The 21,324-nt window shown below is 38.9% G+C and overlaps 1 protein-coding gene across 1 annotated transcript in view; it reads right to left on the reverse strand.

Moving 5' to 3' along the window:
* LOC126484898 (neural-cadherin-like) overlaps window positions 1-21,324 on the reverse strand; it is a 324,021-nt gene that overhangs the window by 240,937 nt on the left and 61,760 nt on the right. Inside the window, exon 8 of the mRNA XM_050108497.1 lies at window positions 3,167-3,375. Coding sequence (XP_049964454.1) covers window positions 3,167-3,375 — 209 coding nt within the window. The remainder of the gene's footprint in view (window positions 1-3,166; window positions 3,376-21,324) is intronic.

The following is a 21,324-nucleotide window of genomic DNA, read 5'->3' on the forward strand; positions in this document are numbered from 1 at the left end:
AAAGAGATATTAATGTGTTACAATCAATATGTACAAACAGTTAAATTACTCTCCTCTTAAGAATATTTGAAATTGCAAAATTTCTGGCATACTTAAAATTCATATTATTAATTGTGCAATCTAATGCTAATTATTAAATTTGTTTATGGATTTATTTATGAAATAATGATATAATTTGGTAAAGATTTTTCTCCTGCTGAAAAAGTTTGTAAACTCTTTTGCTTTGTAAACACTTTGGAATACTGTGAGTATGCAAAATGTAAGTAGTTGTGGGCATGCCTCAGATGGAAGTAGACGTTTTTACAAGTTTGTCACCAACAATTTAATTATTCATTTTCTTAATGTGGAAATTCAAGAACCCACAACGTCAAATCAAAATTTTCAGTAGCAGGAATGTACTCCTAGACACAACAAGATTTTGAGCCAGCAACAACCTGATTATCAAGATAACTAAATAAGTTCTACTTTTGTAATCTTACTCCCCTCAAAGTTTTAAAAATTTGCGCAAAGAATGAGAACTTTAATGGTAATGTGTGAGAGGATAAGATTACATATGACACATTCAAAGTTCAACTAAGCTCAATGAGGCAGAGAAAAAACTTCAATGACAGTGCTGGGTAAAATAGGAAAATCAAACACATTGTTACAGGATAAATTTGGAAACGTGGATAGTGAAACAGGAAAGGTGAGAGAAAGAGGAAAAGAGGTAACAGTTACAGAGATTGGACAGAAAGTAAGAGGAGAATATGGATGGGTAATAGACAAGGAGAGAGTGGGGGAGGAGGGCGAGGGAGAGAGGAGAGAGGGAAGAGGAGTGGGTGGAAGGAGGGAGAGGAGAGGGTGGGGGGAGGAGGGAGAGGGGGAGGAGAGGTGAGGAGGGGGAGGAAAGAAAAGACAGAAGAATGTGAAATGATAGGGGAGAAGAGAGATGGGCAGAAGAGAGAGGGGGTGAGAGAAGTGGAGGAGGGAGATGGGAAGTAGAGAATGGGTAAAAAAGAGGGAAAGGAACAGGGTTGGGGTGAGAGGGGATGCAGAGAGAGGAGAAGGGGAGGGATAGGGGAGTGATGGATAGGGGGGGGGAGAGATAGAGAGAGAGAGAAAGAGAGAGGGGGGGGAGAGAGAGGGAAAGGAGTTGGCAAAATGGAAGAGGAAGACAAATAAGGGATGAAGGTGAGGAAAATGAAGGAGGGGGCAGGGAGAAAGAGGAACAATGGTAGGGAGAAAGGAGAGGGTGAGGTGGAGAGGGAGTTGGGAGAGTGGGGGAAGGGAGAGTGGGGGAAGGGAGAGTAGGGGAAGAGAGTGAGAAGATGGATGGGGAGAGTAGGGGAGGGGGAAGAGGAGGACAGTTGGGAACAGAAAAGGGGAGGGGGAAGGGGTAAGAAGAGAGAGGGGAGTCGAAAAGAGGGGAAAGAAGGGGCATCAGGGAGTGGAGGAAAGCGAATGGAGGAAATAGCGAAGTGGGGAGAGAGTGAGGTGAGGGAGTGAGTGGGAAGGGGGACAGAGTGGGAAGGCAGAGGAAGGATGGAGAGTGAGAGTTTGGCAGAGAGAGAGTCTGGAGAGACACTGGAGGATGAGAGTGAGATAGTGAGTGGGAGGATAAGAGAATTGGAGGGGGGCGGGAGGGGGGGTGAAGTAAGCAAGAAAGTGTGGGGAAAGCAGGCTGGGGACAGTGGGTAGGGGAAGAAAGGTCAGGTAATGGAACAGAGAGTAATCTGGTAATGAGAGAGAGGGTGGTGATGAATGTGATAAGAGTCAGAGCGAAAGAGTGAAAGAAAGAGTGGGACGGAGAGGGAGAAATAAACAGTAAGTGATCAAAAGTGGATGAGGGAAGTAGGCTGGAAAGAATGGGTGGGGTAAGAAAGATTGGATCAGGGAGAAGAGAGTAGTCTGGTAAAGAGAGCCAGAGGGGATGGAATGGAAAGGTGTGGTAGAAGGCGGTCCAGGAGAGAGAAAAGTGCTAACGAGAGAAGAAGTGAGAAAGTAAAAGAGACAGCATGAGAAAGAAGACGGAGCAAAAGAAAAACAGTGAGTGAGACAGGTGTGGAAAAATAGGGGGGGGGGGGGGGCAAGTGTGTTAGAGAGCGCATGGAAAAAGGTAAAGAAGGGGAGAAAAGGCAGGGGGTAGTGGAAAAGACGGTCACATAATGGTGCAGGAGGGGGGGAGGGGGGCGCATGAGAAGGGTGAAAAGTGAGTGGAAAGAAGGGGAGCAGATGAGAGAGATGACTGGAGATAATGAAATGGTTGTAGAATTCAGGGAAGGATCTCTTGAATGTGTAAATTAGGATTGGCAGCTAAGATAACATAAATAGACACAAGATTAAGGAAGTTGTATCTGGCTGTCTGTGCTATCTGTCTCTGTGCCTCCCAACATTGTGACATGTGTCCCATATTCTTGTGACACACACACACACATACACATACACACACGCACACACACCAGCCACTGTTTCTTTCATTTGTTTGTTTCACAGTTCAAGATGGCTTGTCTGACATCAGTTGTTGTTTCTTAAAAGTCAGTGACACAGAAATGGTGAGGGGCTACTTTTTCCACAACAATTTGTCTGCTGTTAATTTAACTTATAAGTTCTTTCTACCACTTACAATTATTTGACTATTCAATAAATATGCTCTATGTAACTGGAGTTGCTATAATAAAACATATAATTCTTCTCATACACAAGCAAGTCTCTAAGGATGAAGTTACACCACCTCGAATACGTGTGACTGGGAATGGTGTATGTGAGAAAAGAATTACCAATGGAAAATCCAGGACAGAATGTAACAATATTATGAGAAGAAAAGTTGCTACTCACCACATAGCATAGATGCTGAGTCGCAGATAGGCACTACAAAAAGATTTTCACACTTAAAGCTTTCGGCTATGGCCTTTGTCAACAATAGACACACATAAAGACACACACACGCATTTGCATTTGCATGTGTGTGTGTGTGTGTGTGTGTGTGTGTGTGTGTGTGTGTCTATTGTTGACAAAGACTATTGCCTGAAAGCTTTAAGTGTGAAAACCTTTTTGTTGTGTCTATCTGCAACTCAGCATCTCCACTATATGGTGAGAATAATAATGAGAAAAGAATTAGAAGTTTAATAACAGAAATCCAGAAATTGATTTCAAAAACTACTGTACTAAAAAGAATCTGAGAGCTTACCTTGAAGTTGTAGACATATATATCTTTACTCCCAGGCAGCATCATGTTATCATTAATGTCTCCTATAGTTATTGTTAGTGTGCTAGTGCCAGACATTGGAGGATTCCCTGAATCCCTTATAATAATTGGTATGATGTACTGCTTCTGCAGTTCTCTGTCAAATGACCGAAGTGAGGACAGAACAGCCATACCATCACCCTGTGTGGCAGCTGGAGACAATGCAAAGTAAAATACTATTTTAGTAACAGTGTATTTACAGCTATTTTCAAGCAGTTGAGGTGTTGACACTGAACTAAATGTACGTTAAAAATAATAATAATAATAACAAAATAAAATTTTAGAAAATCAAAACCAGATTTTTAGTGGCTAACAACTAAGGACCTCTGCCAGTAAACTGCTAGATGGAATAGTTGAATTTATCCTGCTCTTAAAAAATGGCATTAGTGATGAGTGTGATGGCCTGAGCAAAGGGAAGAAAATAAGCCCATGTCACAAGAGCATCAACTTTTCATTGTTGTCTTGTTACCAACAGAGGTTCTTTTTTTTTTTGGGGGGGGGGGGGGGTTGTGCCAAAGTGATTTAGTCATTTAATTAAATGAGAAGGATGTCAATAAAAATTATTTCCTTCAAACCAAAGAGCAAACACTTCTCATTGTCATACAGGATAACCATCAGTTTGTGGCTATGTACCTCAAGAAAGATTCCTTTACCTTTTGTTAGGTTATCTGCAATTTGCTCTACAAGAGTCTAGATGTAAAAGAACTCACTAGATGTGAACAGTATAATGGCTTCTGGAAATAAACATTAGAAAATAAATGACATCTTCTTTTCAAGCTAATAACTCTATCTCAATAGAAAGGAGAGGGCCGCATGGTGACGAACCCAAATTTCAAGCCTCTAGAAGACAGATTCACCCCATTACACTTTACCAAAGCTTTGCAACCAAGATTATGTATGCTGTTAATCAGGTAACTTAATTGTAGGAGAGTCTCAAAATATTTTTAAGACCTTGATAAAGTAAAAGAAGAGAGAGGATGTAATTTACAATAACCTCTGAAAAACCGCTACAAAATGAAATACAAAGAGCAGAATGCTGATTTAATCAAAATGAATTTTTCCTCATCCTAACAGAAGAAAATCATTATTCAAGCTTATTTTGATAAGCTATTCTAACTCCAGATCTGATCATGTATAATGTGTAGCATACTCATCAAATACAGTGAGCAGTCATAAGAGGTTCTACTAACAGGTTTACAAAAAACACATAAACCTTTAATTTCACCACTCTTATTCAGAGTGTAATTCCACTGGACATATCGATGGATCACCCAACATAATTACGCATACATTCACTGATGTCACCATGTGCAGTGCAGAAGGATACATCAGCTGGTGCCAAATCCTGTGACAAAACACTTGTGACAGGTTTCAGGGCTCCTGTTAACTGCCGCAGCCCCACTTGTCAATCAGTTGATGTTAACAGCAAGCCCTACAGTGTACCTATTGATTATATCCCTGCACAATATGATTTTCTCCAGAACTGTGATTTGGACTTTGTTGTTACCTGCCATCAACATTTGCCTAGCCCACAGTATTGCCTATCTGTCTGCTGTAGTACTGATTTTGCACACAGCTCAACTGACCACTGTGCTTCCAGCAAATGAACCAATGATATATGGAAGCACTGAGAGTGTGGTTCTTGCTCAACTGCTTCCCAGTTGACCCTATGTACAGTGTTCTCCTGATTAACATGAGAGTCATTCCACAAACTTCCAAAATACTGTACCAAACAAGAGATATCCACCTTCAAAAGTCTTTTGTTTTGCATACTTCCAGAAGAGATGGAAACTATTACATTGTGTGAATTATTTAATAAAATCTGTGTCACTGAAGATGTTGACTTATAACAGCGGCAACAAGTACTTTAGGGAACTGCAACCAACTCCTTGCTAGAATAGGATTTGTCAAGCCATTTTGCTGACTGTGTCAACCCTGATGGCAACAGCAAGAGCTTCTACAAATGCTTAGAGATCTGGCAATCCCAGCCTTCCAGATGTACAGTGAAGTTCAAAAGTTCTGTAACAAAAGCCTTCGGCACCCCATTTTCAGGCAGGTGATATTAATTGCCCCACATAACAGTGGGGCCATTCTGTTATGTACAAACCTACTATTACATTATCTTGTGCAAAACTGTCCCTTTAGCTGATCCACCAGTGCTACCCTCCATCACTAATCACTCACTTTTAGGGAAACATTTTACTACAAAAATGTACATGGTGTCTGCTCATTTTAAAGTTCTTTCAACACTGTAAGGCAACATCAGACAGTTATTCATCACAGAATGATTAGCACCAGGCTGTGAAGTGCATGCTCAGAAAATACGGCTGTAGCCTCCTTCTTTAATCGAAGTTTTGTATACTGCTAGTGTATTTGCGAATTCTCAATCAGGTCAAGGTACCATTTCCACAGACTTTGAAATATTGGAATTATCTCAATAATCAAATGTGTCACAACCTAGCCCTTGTGATCTTGACAATGGAAACATGTCTTGCCTTCCATATGGCAGTGGAATGGCCCCCTTCTGACTGGACAGGAATGAAATATAGTGTCATAACAGTTATCCTCCTGGCTTTGACTAAACGTATGCAAACTGCAGAATGTGCCCATTGCTCTTCTATACATGCGAGGCAGTTGCTCACATTATGGTGACATCTGTCAAGAGTGTTTTTCCCAGGATTACATAGCAGATGTTTTTCAGAGTTCCTGCACCAACAGCAATCGAATGAGGTGATGAAAATAAACAACATCAAAGTGGTGAGGGTAGCATCATGCTATCTTACACTGTCAGCAACAGTTCATGCTATACCAATTTTATTCCTTTTGGGTCATTCCATGCAATCTTGCAGGCAATGCTAAAGTGATCATTTCAGAATTTAGTCACATTTGGTACATGTATAATCTCATGTCTTAATAGTAAAACTGGCATATAGTACTGTCATAATTTTAACCACTTTTGATAAATACAGGTACAAAGGCTCAAGAGTATGTACCTGGTCAGCAGTCAAGCATCAATTTTGTTACTTTCAGAGATCTAGTATGTAGTAATGAGTTGACCTACAGACCTCAGTACTTTCATGTCAGGCCACTAAGATTATATAACGTATAAAAAGTACGATAAATCATTCAAACGTTTTATGAAAAATGTTGAAAAACCCACTTTTTCTGTACTGTGCTTTAAATTCGAGATTTTTTAAAAAAAGCATAACTTCATACAGGGAAACAGTACAGATCTCATCTTGGCATTGCAATTCTTTAGTCCTGGTAACGATAATGGAAAGCATCTGGCATCACACTTAATATTTCTTCCTAACATGACTCCATCGGGGGGAAAAAATGTCAAATTTGACAAACTTGAGAGTCATCGTGGAGCGGGGGGTGGGGGGGTGGGGGGTTGGGGGGGGGGGGGGGCAGGGTGGACAGCTGAAACGAAACGCAACTTGATTTTTTGCAGAAATTTTTATACATCTGGTAGCAATCATACACGCAAAGAATAATATCTTAACTCATTTTATTCATTGATAAAGAAGAAAATGAAAGTACCACCCACACATATCACCAACATTTGATCCTACAGGGAATTGGTAAATAAGAACCATGTGTATTCCTTAAAAAATTGTTCCTAACGTATTTATGGTTGATCTGCAAGTCAAAACTGTAAACAGGCGAAAGCTGCAATGTATATGCGGAAATTCACTGTTAAATGTATTTTTCAGTTTAAAGAGTTAAAAGACAGCTTTGGTGCAAAAATATGGAGAGATATCCTCATTCTAATACTGTACATTGAAAATACAACTTCACTGAAATAACAGAAAATGTGCAAGCAATAATGAGACACATTAATAACATTTTACATATATACTGATATCAAGTGACATAAGAGCAATTTCATAAAGATACTAAAATAAAATGAAGGAAATTTTATTTTTAAACCTCTTCCATCTTGCACATGGCATTGTTTTCCTTGACATCTTGATCCAGAAATGAAATTAATTCACTTAAAGTTGATACATTCTTTTCATAACACTCGCTGTCTAGTTTGTACAACCATGCACTATGACTCTGTAATGATGGGACATCCACCTTAGATGTAACACTGGAGAATGGGACCCAAACAGCATCTCTCCTACTTGGTCAGGTAAGGAATTGTGATTCACCAGGAGACACGCAGTTAATCTCAGCATGTTTAAATATATGTGATACTTATGGAATATGTCCTGTGTATCAGTTTTCATTGTATTTGAAAGCCATTTAAACTCACTTTCAGCTGTTCCAATAAAGCATTCTCATGAGCTCCCATAGCAAAAATGGTATCTTTTGCTTTTGTTGGAAGTTCTTTCATTAGAAATATGTTAGTAGCAGTGACTAGAAATGCAAGCTGCGACTGTGTTCTTGTTTTCCAAGGAAACTTCATATGATGTGATCTCCCGCAAAGAAACAAAGAACATATTAACACCCTGTATTTTGTGGACTATTTTGTGTACAGCTCTTTCAGATTAACTAAAGTAATTCTCTTCAGCATAGAACCTTCTTATCTACCATGATAGAAACATGATCTTTTCTTACTGCACAAAATCTTAAAATATTGTCATTTTCATAATATATCACTATGTCATGTTACATAGTTCAGGTAACAGCTTTTGACCATTACTGCATTCTGGAGAAGCAATTACACCATTACTGTCTTTAACTTTTCTTGATACTAATACCATGTGCCCTGTGACACAAAAAGTAGCTGCTACTTTGACAATGCTCCATGAAGGTGGAGTATTTGTTAGAGCTTGAATCTGTTCACTGCTAATTGAACTTCTGTCTGCACCGACAGCTGAGTGGTCAGCATGGTGGTCTGTCAAGCCAAGGGGCCCAGGTTTGATTCCTGACTGGGTCGGAAATTTTCTCCACTTAGGGACTGGGTGTTGTGTTGTCCTCATTATCATTTCATAATCAGTGGAAGGCAATGGGAAACAACCACTGGTATTACTTCCCTAGATGCTCATGCGGTGGACCTCTCTGATGAGGCTTCCCTCATGACAAGACTTGCCGTAAGGCAGAACACAAAGTAGTTTTAATTGAACTTCTACATTTCTGAGTAAAGAGCTCCATTACATTGGGAAAATGTTTCCATTGTTCACAAGGGAACTCCACAAAATACAGGGCATTAGTATGTGCTTTGGTTCTTCACATGAGATCAAATCATGTGAAGGATTCTTGGAATGTAGATACCGATCATTGAGGATTGTCCCAGGAACATGACTGCATCATGAATCTCTACTCACTCCTGCTAACACCTTTCTAATTGAGAGACTTTCAACAAATGCAAATGTGACCATTTTGTGAAAACGCTTTGTTGGAACAGCTTCAAGTGAGTCAGTATGTGATTAGATTATCTTATTTTAGATTTGATTCAGTTTTCGTTCCATAGACCCAAAAATGAGGTAATTCTCATGAGTATGAAACATGTCAGAAAGAATAACATAAGAAACAAAGAACATCTGAGTATCATATTCACTTCCCTGATCTTTTGTCAGGAGATTATCAAAATATGTGAATACATTATAGTAAATTGGAGCTGCTAATATTCACAGAATTAATACACTGTCAGAATGAAACATAGAGAACACCTAATCTTAACTGTTGTGACCAAGTGCTTTCAAAACTGAGGTCTAACTGACAGTTTAAATTGAGCTGGTCTAATAGTTCCTGTGAAGATATTCACCTATAGAGTAGAAGGAGTTGCCTACCAAAAAGTCTTTCGAACTCTGTTTAAACTGTGCTTTAACTGAAACCAAATTTTTAATGGTTGTTAGCAATTTATTGTAAATGTGTGTTCCTGAATACTGGACCCCTTTTTGGACCAAGGTATGTCATTTTAGGTTTTTATGCGGCCGAAAGCAAGGGGAAACTACAGCCATAATTTTTCTCGAGGGCATGCAGCTTTACTGTTTGGTTAAATGATGATGGCATCCTCTTGGGTAAAATATTCCAGAGGTAAAATAGCCCACCATTCGGATCTCCAGGCGTGGACTACGCAGGAGGGCATTGTTATCAGGATCAACAAGACTGGCATTCTACAGATTGGAGAGCAGAATGTCAGATCCCTTAATCACGTAAGTAGTTAGAAAATTTAAAAAAGGAAATGGACAGGTTAAAGTTAGATATAATGGGAATTAGTGAAGTTTGGTGGCAGGAGGAACAAGACTTCTGGTCAGGTGAATACTGGGCTATAAATACAAAATCAAATAGAGGTAATGCCATAGCAGGTTTAGTAATGGATAAAAGCTAGGAGCACAGGTAAGCTATTACAAAGCACATAGTGAACACATTATTTTAGCCAAGATAGATATGAAGTCCACACCTGCCACAGTAGTACAAGTTTATATGCCAACTAGCTCCACAGACGACAAAGATATTGAATAAATGTATGATGAGGTAAAAGAAATTATTCAGGCAGGAAAGGGAGATGAAAATTTAACAGTAATGGGGGGCTGGAATTCAATAGTAGGAAAAGAAAGAGAAGGAAAATCTGTAGGTGAATATGGAACAGGAGTAAGAAATGAAAGAGGAAGCCACCTGGCAGAATTTTGCATAGAGCATAACTTAATCATAGTTAACTCTTGGTTTAAAAATCATGGAAGAGGCCTGGAGACACTGGAAGGTTTCAGATAGGTCATATAATGGTAAGACAGATTCAAAAACCAGGTTTTAAATTGTAAGACATTTCTAGAGGCACATGTGGGCTCTGACCACAATCTAATGGTTATGAACTGTAGATTAAAACTGAAGAAACTATGAAAAGGAGGGAATATAAGGAGACAGAATACGGATGAAAAAAGAACCAGAGGTTGTAAAGAGTTTCAAAGAGAGCATTAGGGAATTATTGACAAGAACAAGGGAAAGAAATACAGTAGAAGAGGAATGGGTAGCTTTAAGAGATGAAATAGTAAAGGCAGCAGAGGATCAACTAGGTAAAAAGATGAGGGCTAGTACAAATCCTTGGGTAACAGATGAGATACTGAATATAACTGATGAAAGGAGGAAATACAAAAATGCAATAAATGAAGTAGGCAAAAAGTGATACAAATGTCTCAAAAATGAGATCGAGAGGAAGTGCAAAATGACTAAGCAGAAATGGCTAGAGGACAACTGTAAGGATGTAGAGGTATATATCAATAGAGGTAAGATGGATACTGCCTACATGAAAATTAAAGAGATCTTCGGAGAAAAGAGAACCACTTGTATGAATATCAAGAGCTCATATGGAAAACCAGGTCTAAGCAAAGAAGGGAAATCAGAAAGGTGGAGAGTATATAGAGGGTCTATACAAGGGCGATGTACTTGAGGACAATATTATGGAAATGGAAGAGGATGTAGATGAAGATGAAATGGGAGGCATGATACTGCATGAAGAGTTTGACAGAGCACTGAAAGACCTGAGTAGAAACAAGGCCCCGGGAGTAGACAGCATTCCATTAGAACTACTGATAGCCATGGGAGAGCCAGCCCTGTCAAAACTCTACCATCTGGAGAGCAAGGTGTGTGAGACAACAAAACAAACTCAGACTTCAAGAAGAATTTAATAATTGCAATCCCAAAGAAAGCAGGTTTTGACACATGTGAAAATTAGCGAACTATCAGTTTAATAAGTAATGGCTGCAAAATAATAAAATGAATTCTTTATAGAAGAATGAAAAAACTGGTAGAACCAACCTCTGGGATGATCAGTTTGGATTCCATAGAAATGTTGGAACATGGAGGCAATACTGATGCTAATACTTACCTTAGAAGATAGATTAAGGAAAGGCAAACCTACATTCCTAGTATTTTTAGACATAGAGAAGGCTCTTGACAATGTTGACTGCAATACTCTCTTTCAAATTCTGAAGGTGGCAGGGGTCAAATAAAGGGAGTGGAACGATATTTACAATTTTTACTGAAACCAGATGGCAGTAATAAGAGTTGAAGGGCATGAAAGGGAAGCAGTGGTTGGGAAGGGAGTGAGACAGGGTTGTAGCCTACCCTAGGTATTATTCAATCTGTATATGGAGCAAACAATAAAGGAAACAAAAGAAAAATTTGGAGTAGGAATTAAAATCCATTGAAAAGAAATAAAAACTTTGAGGTTTGTTAATGACATTGTAATTCTGTCAGAGACAGCAAAGGACCTGGAAGAGCAGTTGAATAAAATGGACAGTGTCTTGAAAGGAGGATATAAGATGAACTTCAACAAAAGCAAAACAAGGATAATGAAATGCAGTTGAATTAAATCAGGCGATGCTGAGGGAATTAGATTAGCAAATGAGACACTTAAAGTAGTAGATGAGTTTTGCTGTTTGTGGAGCAAAATAAGTGACGATGATCAGAGGAGACAGGATATAAAATATAGACTGACAATGGCAGCAAGGAGAGTGTTCCTGAAGAGGAGAAATTTGTTCACATTGAGTATAGATTTAAGTGTCGAAAATTTTTTCTGAAAGTATGTGTATGGCGTGTAGCCATGTTTGGAAGTGAAATATGTATGATAACTAGTTAAGACAAGAAGAGAATAGAAACTTTTGAAATGTGGTGCTACAGAAGAATGCTGAAGATTAGATGGGTAGATCATGTAACTAATGAGGAGGTACTGAATAGGACTGGGGAGAAAAGGAATTTGTGACACAACTCGGCTAGTAGAAGGGACCGGTTGGTAGCACATGTTCTGAGGCATCAAGGGATCACCAATTTGGTATTGGAGGGCAGCACGGAGGGTAAAAATCATAGAGGGAGACCAGGAGATGAGAACACGAAGTAGATTCAGAAGGACATAGGTTGCAGTAGTTACTTGGAGATGAAGAAGCTTGTGCAGTATAGAATAGCATGGAGGACTGCATCAAACCAGTCTCTGGACTTAAGACCACAACAACAATAACAACATACAGATTGTTCTTACTCTTAGTGTTGATACTATGTATTGAATATTGGTTGGAACTAGAGGCAAGTTACTGTATTTGCAACAAATTTCATTAAGGAATAAGAATACTGAGAAGCAGTGGTTAGAGTATCCAGATCTCTGAAAATGTTTCTACACCACAAATGAGTCTTATTACAGGCTTGTGCCCTCTAAAAAGTTTTGCTCAGTTTGACAATTATCCCAGAATATGATCCAATATGACATAATAGAATTTTAGTAACCAATATATCGAAGTTTTTTTATATTTATATCTCCTGCATCTTATATCATTCACATCTGCAAATAAAGATTTGTTTAGGCACTTCAGCAATTCTGCAGTACAGCCTTCTCGAATGAATCTATTATGGACTTGAAATCCCAGAACTTTAACACTGTCGATCTCTTCTATCTACATGTTTTCATATGTTACGCACATGCTGGAAGGAAATCTCTTACAGGTTCTCAACTGCATATAGTGGGTCTTTTCAAAGTTTAATTTCAGTGAATTAGCTTTAAGCCATTTATTTACATCAGTGAACATTTGATTAGCAGCCGCTTCTAAATCTGTTCTTGCCTTGATATTTATTGAAAAGTCTGTATCATAAGCAAACAAAACAAACTTAGCATCTGGCAATGTAACAGACGAGAAGGGATTAATGTACACAAGGAAAAGCAATAGACCCAAGATGGAACCTTGACAAACACCACATATAATTAATTCCCAATCAGATGAAGGCTGATTGATTACTCCAAAGGTATTTTGTAATGACACTCTTCATTTCCTGTTAGTTAGGTATGACTTGAACCATTTTCCAGTACTGCCAATGACTCCATAATATTTTAATTTACTTATGAGAATATTGTGATTCACACAGTCAAAAGCTTTCAACACATCACAGAAAATATCAGTAGTTTTAATTTGTTTTCTAATGAATTAAGTGTATTCTCTCTGTACTTGTAAATAGTCTTCCCTATATCGGAATCCTTATGCAACCCAAATTGTCACTTGGAGAATATATCACAGTAGAGCATCAATTATCCGAAGTAATTGGGGGACATGGATGTTCAGAAAACTGGTTTGTTCGGACAATCAAACTGTACATGTTTATTTGCCAAAAAGAAGTACTGTACAGTAAATTTATTCATAAAAACAGGCATCTCTTTTAGTATTACAAAGTAACATACAAAGGCAACTTCAGTAGGAATATATAGTATGTGGCACTGTTTGTTAAACTAAAATATATACATATTACATATGCATTTTGCATGAACAATACACACAGTATACAAAATTAACGTTTAAAAAAATCCTTTATTTTGGTCTGTCTAAGCAAGACAGCTTATGAGCAGCTAAGTCACGTACTTTTTTCATTACACATATGTGAAACTGGTCACTTTCATCTTGGGCTTCAAACCATCGCAAGGCGGTATCTAAACAAGGAACGCCTCAGAAACTGTTGGTATACTTTCATCTTCACTTTCTGGAGCACTGATTGATGAGATGCTGGCGGCGTCATCTTTATCAGTGACGACATTTACAATCTCACTGTCCTGCATGATTTGGTGTCCTGGATCTGCATCATTGATATTCATCCATTCATGAACATCTTCTTCATCACATTCGTGGCAATCTATTTCTTTTAGCATACCGAGAATTTTGGACATGTCATTCTCTTCGTCATTTTTTGGGGAGTGAGGGGGATAATGGACGGTAGGGTGGGAGAGTAACAGGTACGAGCGAGTACACAGTTTGGTTAAGTGGTCGTTCGGTTGACTGATGTTCGGATAATCGATGCTCTACTGTATTTGCAGTCAGATACATAAGAAGATGCTTGAACAAAATCTTATAAAATATTTTTGAAAAAGTTCGCAAAAGTGAAATTGGTCAAAAATATGATGGTATCTCTTTATCCTTCTTCTTGTAAAGAGGTTCAACATCAGCATATTTTAGGCATACTATAAATATTCCACTAATAAGAGATTGATCACACAAATAAATTAAGATAGAATTGAACTCACATGAGCACTCTTTGATTAACTTGTTGACATATTATCATAACCAACTAAAATACCCTGTTTTTAAGAATTTTATGAAAGATGCTACTTCTTTGGGAGAAGTGAGTGTCATTTCCATTTTACTGAAGTTATTTGAAGAGACTGGTCTCAGATACTCCATTGCACTATTTATTGAACCTCATAACCCCAAGCTGTCAGTAACAGAAACAAAGTACTTGTTTAACAGTTCTGAAACATTGCATGCACTTGTTAACAACATCTCATTTATTTTTAGAGCTATCTGTTCCTCTTCCTTTCTGATCCCACCTGTCTCTGTCTCTACTATATCCTATATAGTTTTTATTTTGTTGCCTCATGCGAAGAAACAAAACATATGCTAACGCCTTACATTCTGTGGAGCACCCATGTGAACAGTGCAGACATTTTTCCAATGTAATTGAGTTCTTTACTCAGAAATGTAGAAGTTCAACTCACTGTGAACAGTTTCAAGTTCTAACAAGTATTCCACCTTCATGGAGCAGTGTCAGAATAGCAGCTACTTTTTGTGTCACAGGGCACATGGTCATCATCATCTTGGACAGTTTCCAGCCTCTGGCTGGGTCTGTTTGGAACATAGGCTTCTTCATTGCCTTCTGTCTTGCCACATCTCTCTGTCTTCACCTTGGTCCAGTCTTCTCCTTTCTTCTGGATGCATTCCTCAACTCCTTTTAGTCATCTGTCTCTCAGTCTTCCTCTTCGTCTCTTTCCTTCCAGTTTCATCTTGTGTATCCTCTTGGGTATCCTCTTCTCCCCTATTCTCTTAACATGTCCTCAACATTTCATCACAGAGCACAGGCTGTTGTCATCCACATTTGGCCATAAGTCAAAGGGGGCCTGAAAGAACATCTTGGAGAATGCAATTCTTGGATCTTCTCAAATTACCAATATTCTATTCATTATCACACACAGGCCTAACACCTGTACGCAGACACACTGTCACAGTTTCCTATAGGTCTCAATCAGAAATTTTTGTTGACAAGAGACTGTTTGCAGCCACTCTTGAGACAGGTTTGTCAGTTGTGCAATCTGATTGGGCACAGGTCCAACCTTTGGTGGCCTCTCTGAAACTTCATTGTTTCTTTGCACAATGCCATGCTCTTCATCTTTTCAAATTTGTCCTATTATTGAATCAAGATGATCATCGGTGTTGGATGGTGATTCTTGAAATTCTGCAATACTGTAAATTGTGGTTGCTGCATCAATCGTATTGGAGCATTTCCAGAATGGACTCTAGCCTAGTGACAAGTTGATTGGATACAGACTACTGAGATACTGTGCACATGTCTCAAACACAACAACCTGCACTGCCACAAGCCTACCAGCTGTGGCCTATGCCTGTCCAGCCATGGGAGTGGCTGCATGCAGATTTTGTGGGTCCATTCTGTGAGGCCATGTGGTTGATTTTAGGAGATGCTTGTTCTCATTCCCCAAATGTCACCTGAAAACAAAGACCACACCAAAGGAGAGGTTACTGTTTTCTCTATTAAAGGAGCCACACAAGCTCTTGCCAGAAACAATGGGATGGTGTTTGAATCCACTGGTTCTAAACCTGTGTTTTGCCTGACCTCTATTGGCACAGCTGCACTTTTTGTGCAAATGTTTGAAATGCAGACAGAACAATATTAACTTCAAGCCTACCAGTTGTCCACTGTTTTGCTTTTTATCATCTTATGAGGTGATGGTGGTCCACTCTTGAAGCTCTTGCATGAATACCCTCTTTGTTCCTTATTAAATCTGTAGCAGCCTCCATTTAGGTCGGTTCAGCCTTCGTCATGACAAGAAGATGAAGCAGACACACCTTTTAAGGGCATGGATGTTCAGATTGCCAGCTGATCTTGGTGGCCCCTCCTCAAAGCACTCTGACTGGCACCAGAGTCAACTCCATTTGCACAATCCAGGGCAAGCTTCGCCTATGAATCTGTCACACTGGTGTGGCCAGCACTTCTTGCCCATCCTTCAGAACAACAACAGCTGTGATGTCTGATTCCAGGACAACACCACAGTTGCTGGGCATCTGACATTCCGGCTTTCTAATTGTTGTCCATCATACCTACTGATATAGACCTAGCCCATATGCAGGAGGCTCCCTCAGTCTGCACTGAGTCTGATGTCAGACTGACTGCCTTCCCCAGAATCAGCAACAAGCTAGGAGTATGAACAATAGCTGCCTCCTGCCTCTCTGGCACTAGACCCAGGTGCAACTCCTCCAAAGCCAACAGAATCTGAAGCTGCACCATAGCCATTGCAGCATGCTGTGCTCATCTCGTCCTCCTAAACACAGGCTAGGATGGTTCTGGCACTGTGGGGTGATTCAAGGAGGGGGGGGATCTTGTAATATCACTGGTCATACCAATGATCAAGAGATATGATAATGCATATGCCCCACAAGGTTCCTAGGCATGGTACGGAAAGACACATCTGCAGCACCAGGTGAGGTGGCAAAATATCTGTGGCAGATTTAAGGGCTATTGCTGTGCTCCTTAGCCTCACTTGTCAACCAGCTGACATTCGCAGTAAGTTCTCATGTGCATCTATTGACAATGTCTCTGTGCTAGGTGGTTTTCTTCTAGACTGTGATTTGGGCTGTGTTATTACCTGCTGTTGACACTTGGCTAGCCCACAGTATTACCTGTCTGCCTAGTGTGTTACTGTTTTTGCACACCTCGATTTCCTAACAAAAAGAGCCCTGCTGATTTGGCCTGATTAACTGTGCAGAACAAATTAAGAAATCAGGTGGCTCTTACCAAAGTTATTTGGGTTACGTCTAATAAATGTTTCAAAACAGTTAACAATGAAGATAATCAATTTTTGACATTATAATGTCATATATCACTTGTTGGTTCCCAACAATCAATCTTTCCTTCTCATTCCATCTAACAAGTTTCCTTTGCCCTAGGATTCTGGAGACTTTTCCGAACTCTGCTCCTTTTCCTAAACCTCTCCAGTCCTTTCCCTTCACCCCTCTTCATTCCCCTTCAGCCTTTCTGTTGTAAGGAGTCACTCTCCGAAAGCTTGCATAAGTAAAATCTTTCTTTATGTTTGTGTCCTCCTGCTACTTGGTGAGTAGACTTTTTGCTATCCAATTATAAAACAGCTGATTTGAAATTTCTAGTTTCTATAGCAGAGATTTTGTGGCAGAGATTTTGCCATTACTGAGAAAATGAAGGAAGTGAGTAAAACAATGGTTACAAATATGGTTATTATTTCATGTTGTCTTTCAGAAGCCTGATGATTTTTCCATGTGGCAATACTTGAACACAAATACTTTGAAAATCAGCACCTTTGATCACAAATCAAGACAATTTTCCTTTCACTGTCAGCTACCTTACATTCATTGAGCTAGAGACATAGAAAGTGAACAGGATTATGAAGGTGGGATATATCTTGGGCACTGTCAGACATAAGACCTCACTTCTTGAGAGCAGAACCTCCATTAGTGGATCTAAGAAGAAAGATTTACTGGCTACACTTAAAGTTTTTGGATAAAAACAACACACACATATTATAGACAAGTATGCACTGCAAATTAACAAATGCATGTATGAAAATATCATACCTTTTACAGAGAAATGAACATTTCAAATTAGCAAATGGACACAAAACTTGTTTATTTCATACTACCTCAGTTCCACTATTTCATTTTAGTTTTGTATGTTTCATTGTCAGTTTACACAAACAAAATTCTTTTATGACACACTTGTAAATATTTTATACTTCTGTAAAATATAGCTTTTGTGATTTACATGCTTTCTCATGTCAAAATCTCAACTGCAGAACAGAATACAGAGAAGTTCAATCTCCCCCTCACTCATTTAAATATGCTGATAAATCCTCTTGAGACAAGACTCTTGCTGTGGTCATGGGAGTGTGCATTTGGATGTGTGTTTGTTTGTTTGTGTGTGTGTGTGTCTATATATATATATATATATATATATCAAAAACTTTTGTTACAGTCGTGAAAGACGGAATATTTCTCAACACTACATATGACACCTATGTGGTACTTAAATGAGCTATTGTTATACAGTAAATATATATATATATCTGTGTGTGTGTGTGTGTGTGTGTGTGTGTGTGTGTGTGTGTGAGTGAGAGAGAGAGAGAGAGAGAGAGAGAGAGATTAACCTGCTACAGGTCAGTGGTTCCCATTCCAGAGAGAGAGACAGAGAGGGGGGAGAGAGAGAGAGAGAGAGAGAGAGAGAGAGAGAGAGAGAGAGAGAGAGATTAACCTGCTACAGGTCAGTGGTTCCCATTCCCTTATTTTACAAGATGTGAATGTTTCATATCACTATAGTTCAATTCCTTTATCTTGGCGGCTCGCGCATGCCCGCCCAGACGCGGGAGATTGCTGTGTTGCCAGTTGCACACGACGCACGCGCCAATAGAAGCAGCGCCATAGTATAGCATAGTTCGCAAGCTTAAGTTTAGGGGGGAGCGCGCAGTTCATGAAGTAAAGCCACCACGGCCGCATTAACCCTTTCGCTGCTACAAAGACGTGCTCCCTGCATTCCGCGCTGTGCGCGATTTTGTCACTGCACTGCTCGCCTGTGCAGACACATCATGTTCCGACTGCTTTGACACTCTTATCAATCGATTCCACAAAAACTATTTGGCCCAAAAATTAGATTTTTACACATCTTCTTGACTGATACCTTCCCCCCATAAATGACTTAATTTTGTTTCGATGTTCAACGCAGTTATTATGCAGCATTAAATATAGTAAACCATTGCACAATGCAGTTATTATGCAGCATTAAATATAGTAAACCATTGCACGAAATTTTGAAGAGTTTGCAGAGGTAAAAGTCCATAGGTATACTTTCCCTATGGTTGATTTTAGTTGCCACAATGTTGAGAATGAAATGTGGAAAAGATACCTAAATTTCATATAAAATTTACTGTATAACAATAGCTCATTTAAGTACCACATAGGTGTCATATGTAGTGTTGAGAAATATTCCGTCTTTCACGACTGTAACAAAAGTTTTATTTACACTGAGCACGTTTGGCTTTATTTTAAAGCACTTCAATCAATCAAAAGGAAGTAGACAAAATACATTAAACAAAACTGTGGACTTACAGAAACATTAGGACTTGAATATACCGTCTATCAGTGAAGTGCTCTGAGCTATGTCAAATATAATTTTTCTGTGTGGCACACACAAACATCATTTATTTGCTAAAACACTGATCTGCTAACACAAACGTTGAATATTGTATTACCGCAGCACAAAACTACGAAAGGTGACTTGGCAATGGAGGAGACAAAATACTGTTCACTGAAGATGCTTCAAAAGAGAGAAATGTGTCTGGTCTAAATAAGACCCTTATTACAGTTGCACAAGAGGAATATATTTCAGTACCATTGGTAAAACTGCGACTGTGGAACAAAAACAAGAAAGAGAACATGAGTACCATTGTGTATGTGCCATACCTTTCCTTGATTGAAGTGCTTTAAAATAAAGCCAAACGCGTCCGGTGTAAATAATACTTTCATTACAGTCGCGAAAGACGGAATATTTCTCAATATTACATACGACACTTATGTCGTACTTAAATTAAATGAGATATTGTTACACAGTAAATTTTATATGAAATTTAGGTATCTTGTCCACATTTCATTCTCAACATTGTGGCAACTAAAATCAACCATAGGGAAAGTATACGCTATGGACTTCTACCTCTGCAAACTCTTCAAAATTTCGTGCAATGGTTTACTACATTTAATGCTCAATAATAACTGCGTTGAACATCGAAACAAAATTAAGTCATTTATGGGGGGAAGATATCAGTCAAGAAGACGTGTAAAAATCAAATTTTTGGGTCAAATAGTTTTTGTGAAATTGAATGATAAGTGTGTCAAAGCAGTGGGAACACCATGTGTCTGCACAGGTGAGCAGTGCAGTGATGACAAAATCGCGCACAGTGCGGAATGCGGTGAGCACGTGTCTGCAGCAGCGAAAGGGTTAATGAAGAGACAAAGCACTGGAAATTTCAAAAAATTGCATTCAAACGAATATAATTTGTGAAGTAAGGCACTTCGATATTGTTTTTAAATAATGAAAATATTAAGCACCGCAGAAGGTTTGAACTCATAACCTTTCGCATAGCAGCCCAACACCTTAACCATTACGCTAACGCACCTCGTCTGACTACATCTCGCCACGAGGACTATAACACGTCATGCAAAATACTGACAAACACTGTTGGTATGACTATGAATTACTCACGCTTTGTCGAAGTACAATAGGAAATAAACAATTACCGCTGTTCTTTATTGTGAAAAAGCGGTTCGTGAGAGTGATACAAACACCTTTCCTTGCTATCGCCTGAATTAGGAGTCTTATTGCTTGTTTGGTTTAATTAATTAATAGAATATGAAGCAATTGGTATAAAGAATGCTTTTTCCAAACTTTCTATAAAAGAATGTCTGCTATCAAGACATTGCTTTTGTTCTATTACTTTATTTATGACTGAACGTTTCTAAAACTGAAGACACTCGTCCATGCTCTGCACTGCAGTCGAGATGTGGCAACGTCGTTCTCTGTTCATTGGCTGACTGTGTTTTGTGATGTCAGATGCGCAGAACGAACCTAAACTTGGCCGCCAACATAAATGACACGCACTTTAGTGTCTTGTTACAACCTCTGAACAGGAAACTCATTTCCCATTTCCTAATACTGTAACAGTACTATTGTACTATTTGTACATTATTGGAATCATTTAACACATGCAGCTTTCGATAACTTCCATACATAAGGTTATTATGTGGTATCAGTACACCCTAAATGAGTATATAACTTCCTGGTATTTATTTTTCAGTGTTTACTTTGAGAACACACATAATTTTCAGATAACTTTTCATGGACGCTTTGAAGAAACTACACAGTGGCAGACACCCCTGAACTAGCTTTTGTAGCTCACTTTAGAAAGAGAAAGGGAGTATACTCCACAACCAGTTACATACAAATGGGAGCCAACTGATAAAATGTGATAAATACTGCGTCTAATTTTGGTTCCGTGCGCAGGACTTAACATATGGAGCCCAGACATACAAGGAAGACATTTATTGTTGGTTATTTCAGTCTTCTACAAATCATACTGAACACATCACTATATG

Source organism: Schistocerca serialis, chromosome 6, assembly GCF_023864345.2.
Source record: "Schistocerca serialis cubense isolate TAMUIC-IGC-003099 chromosome 6, iqSchSeri2.2, whole genome shotgun sequence".
Classification (NCBI taxonomy): Eukaryota; Metazoa; Arthropoda; class Insecta; order Orthoptera; family Acrididae; genus Schistocerca; species Schistocerca serialis.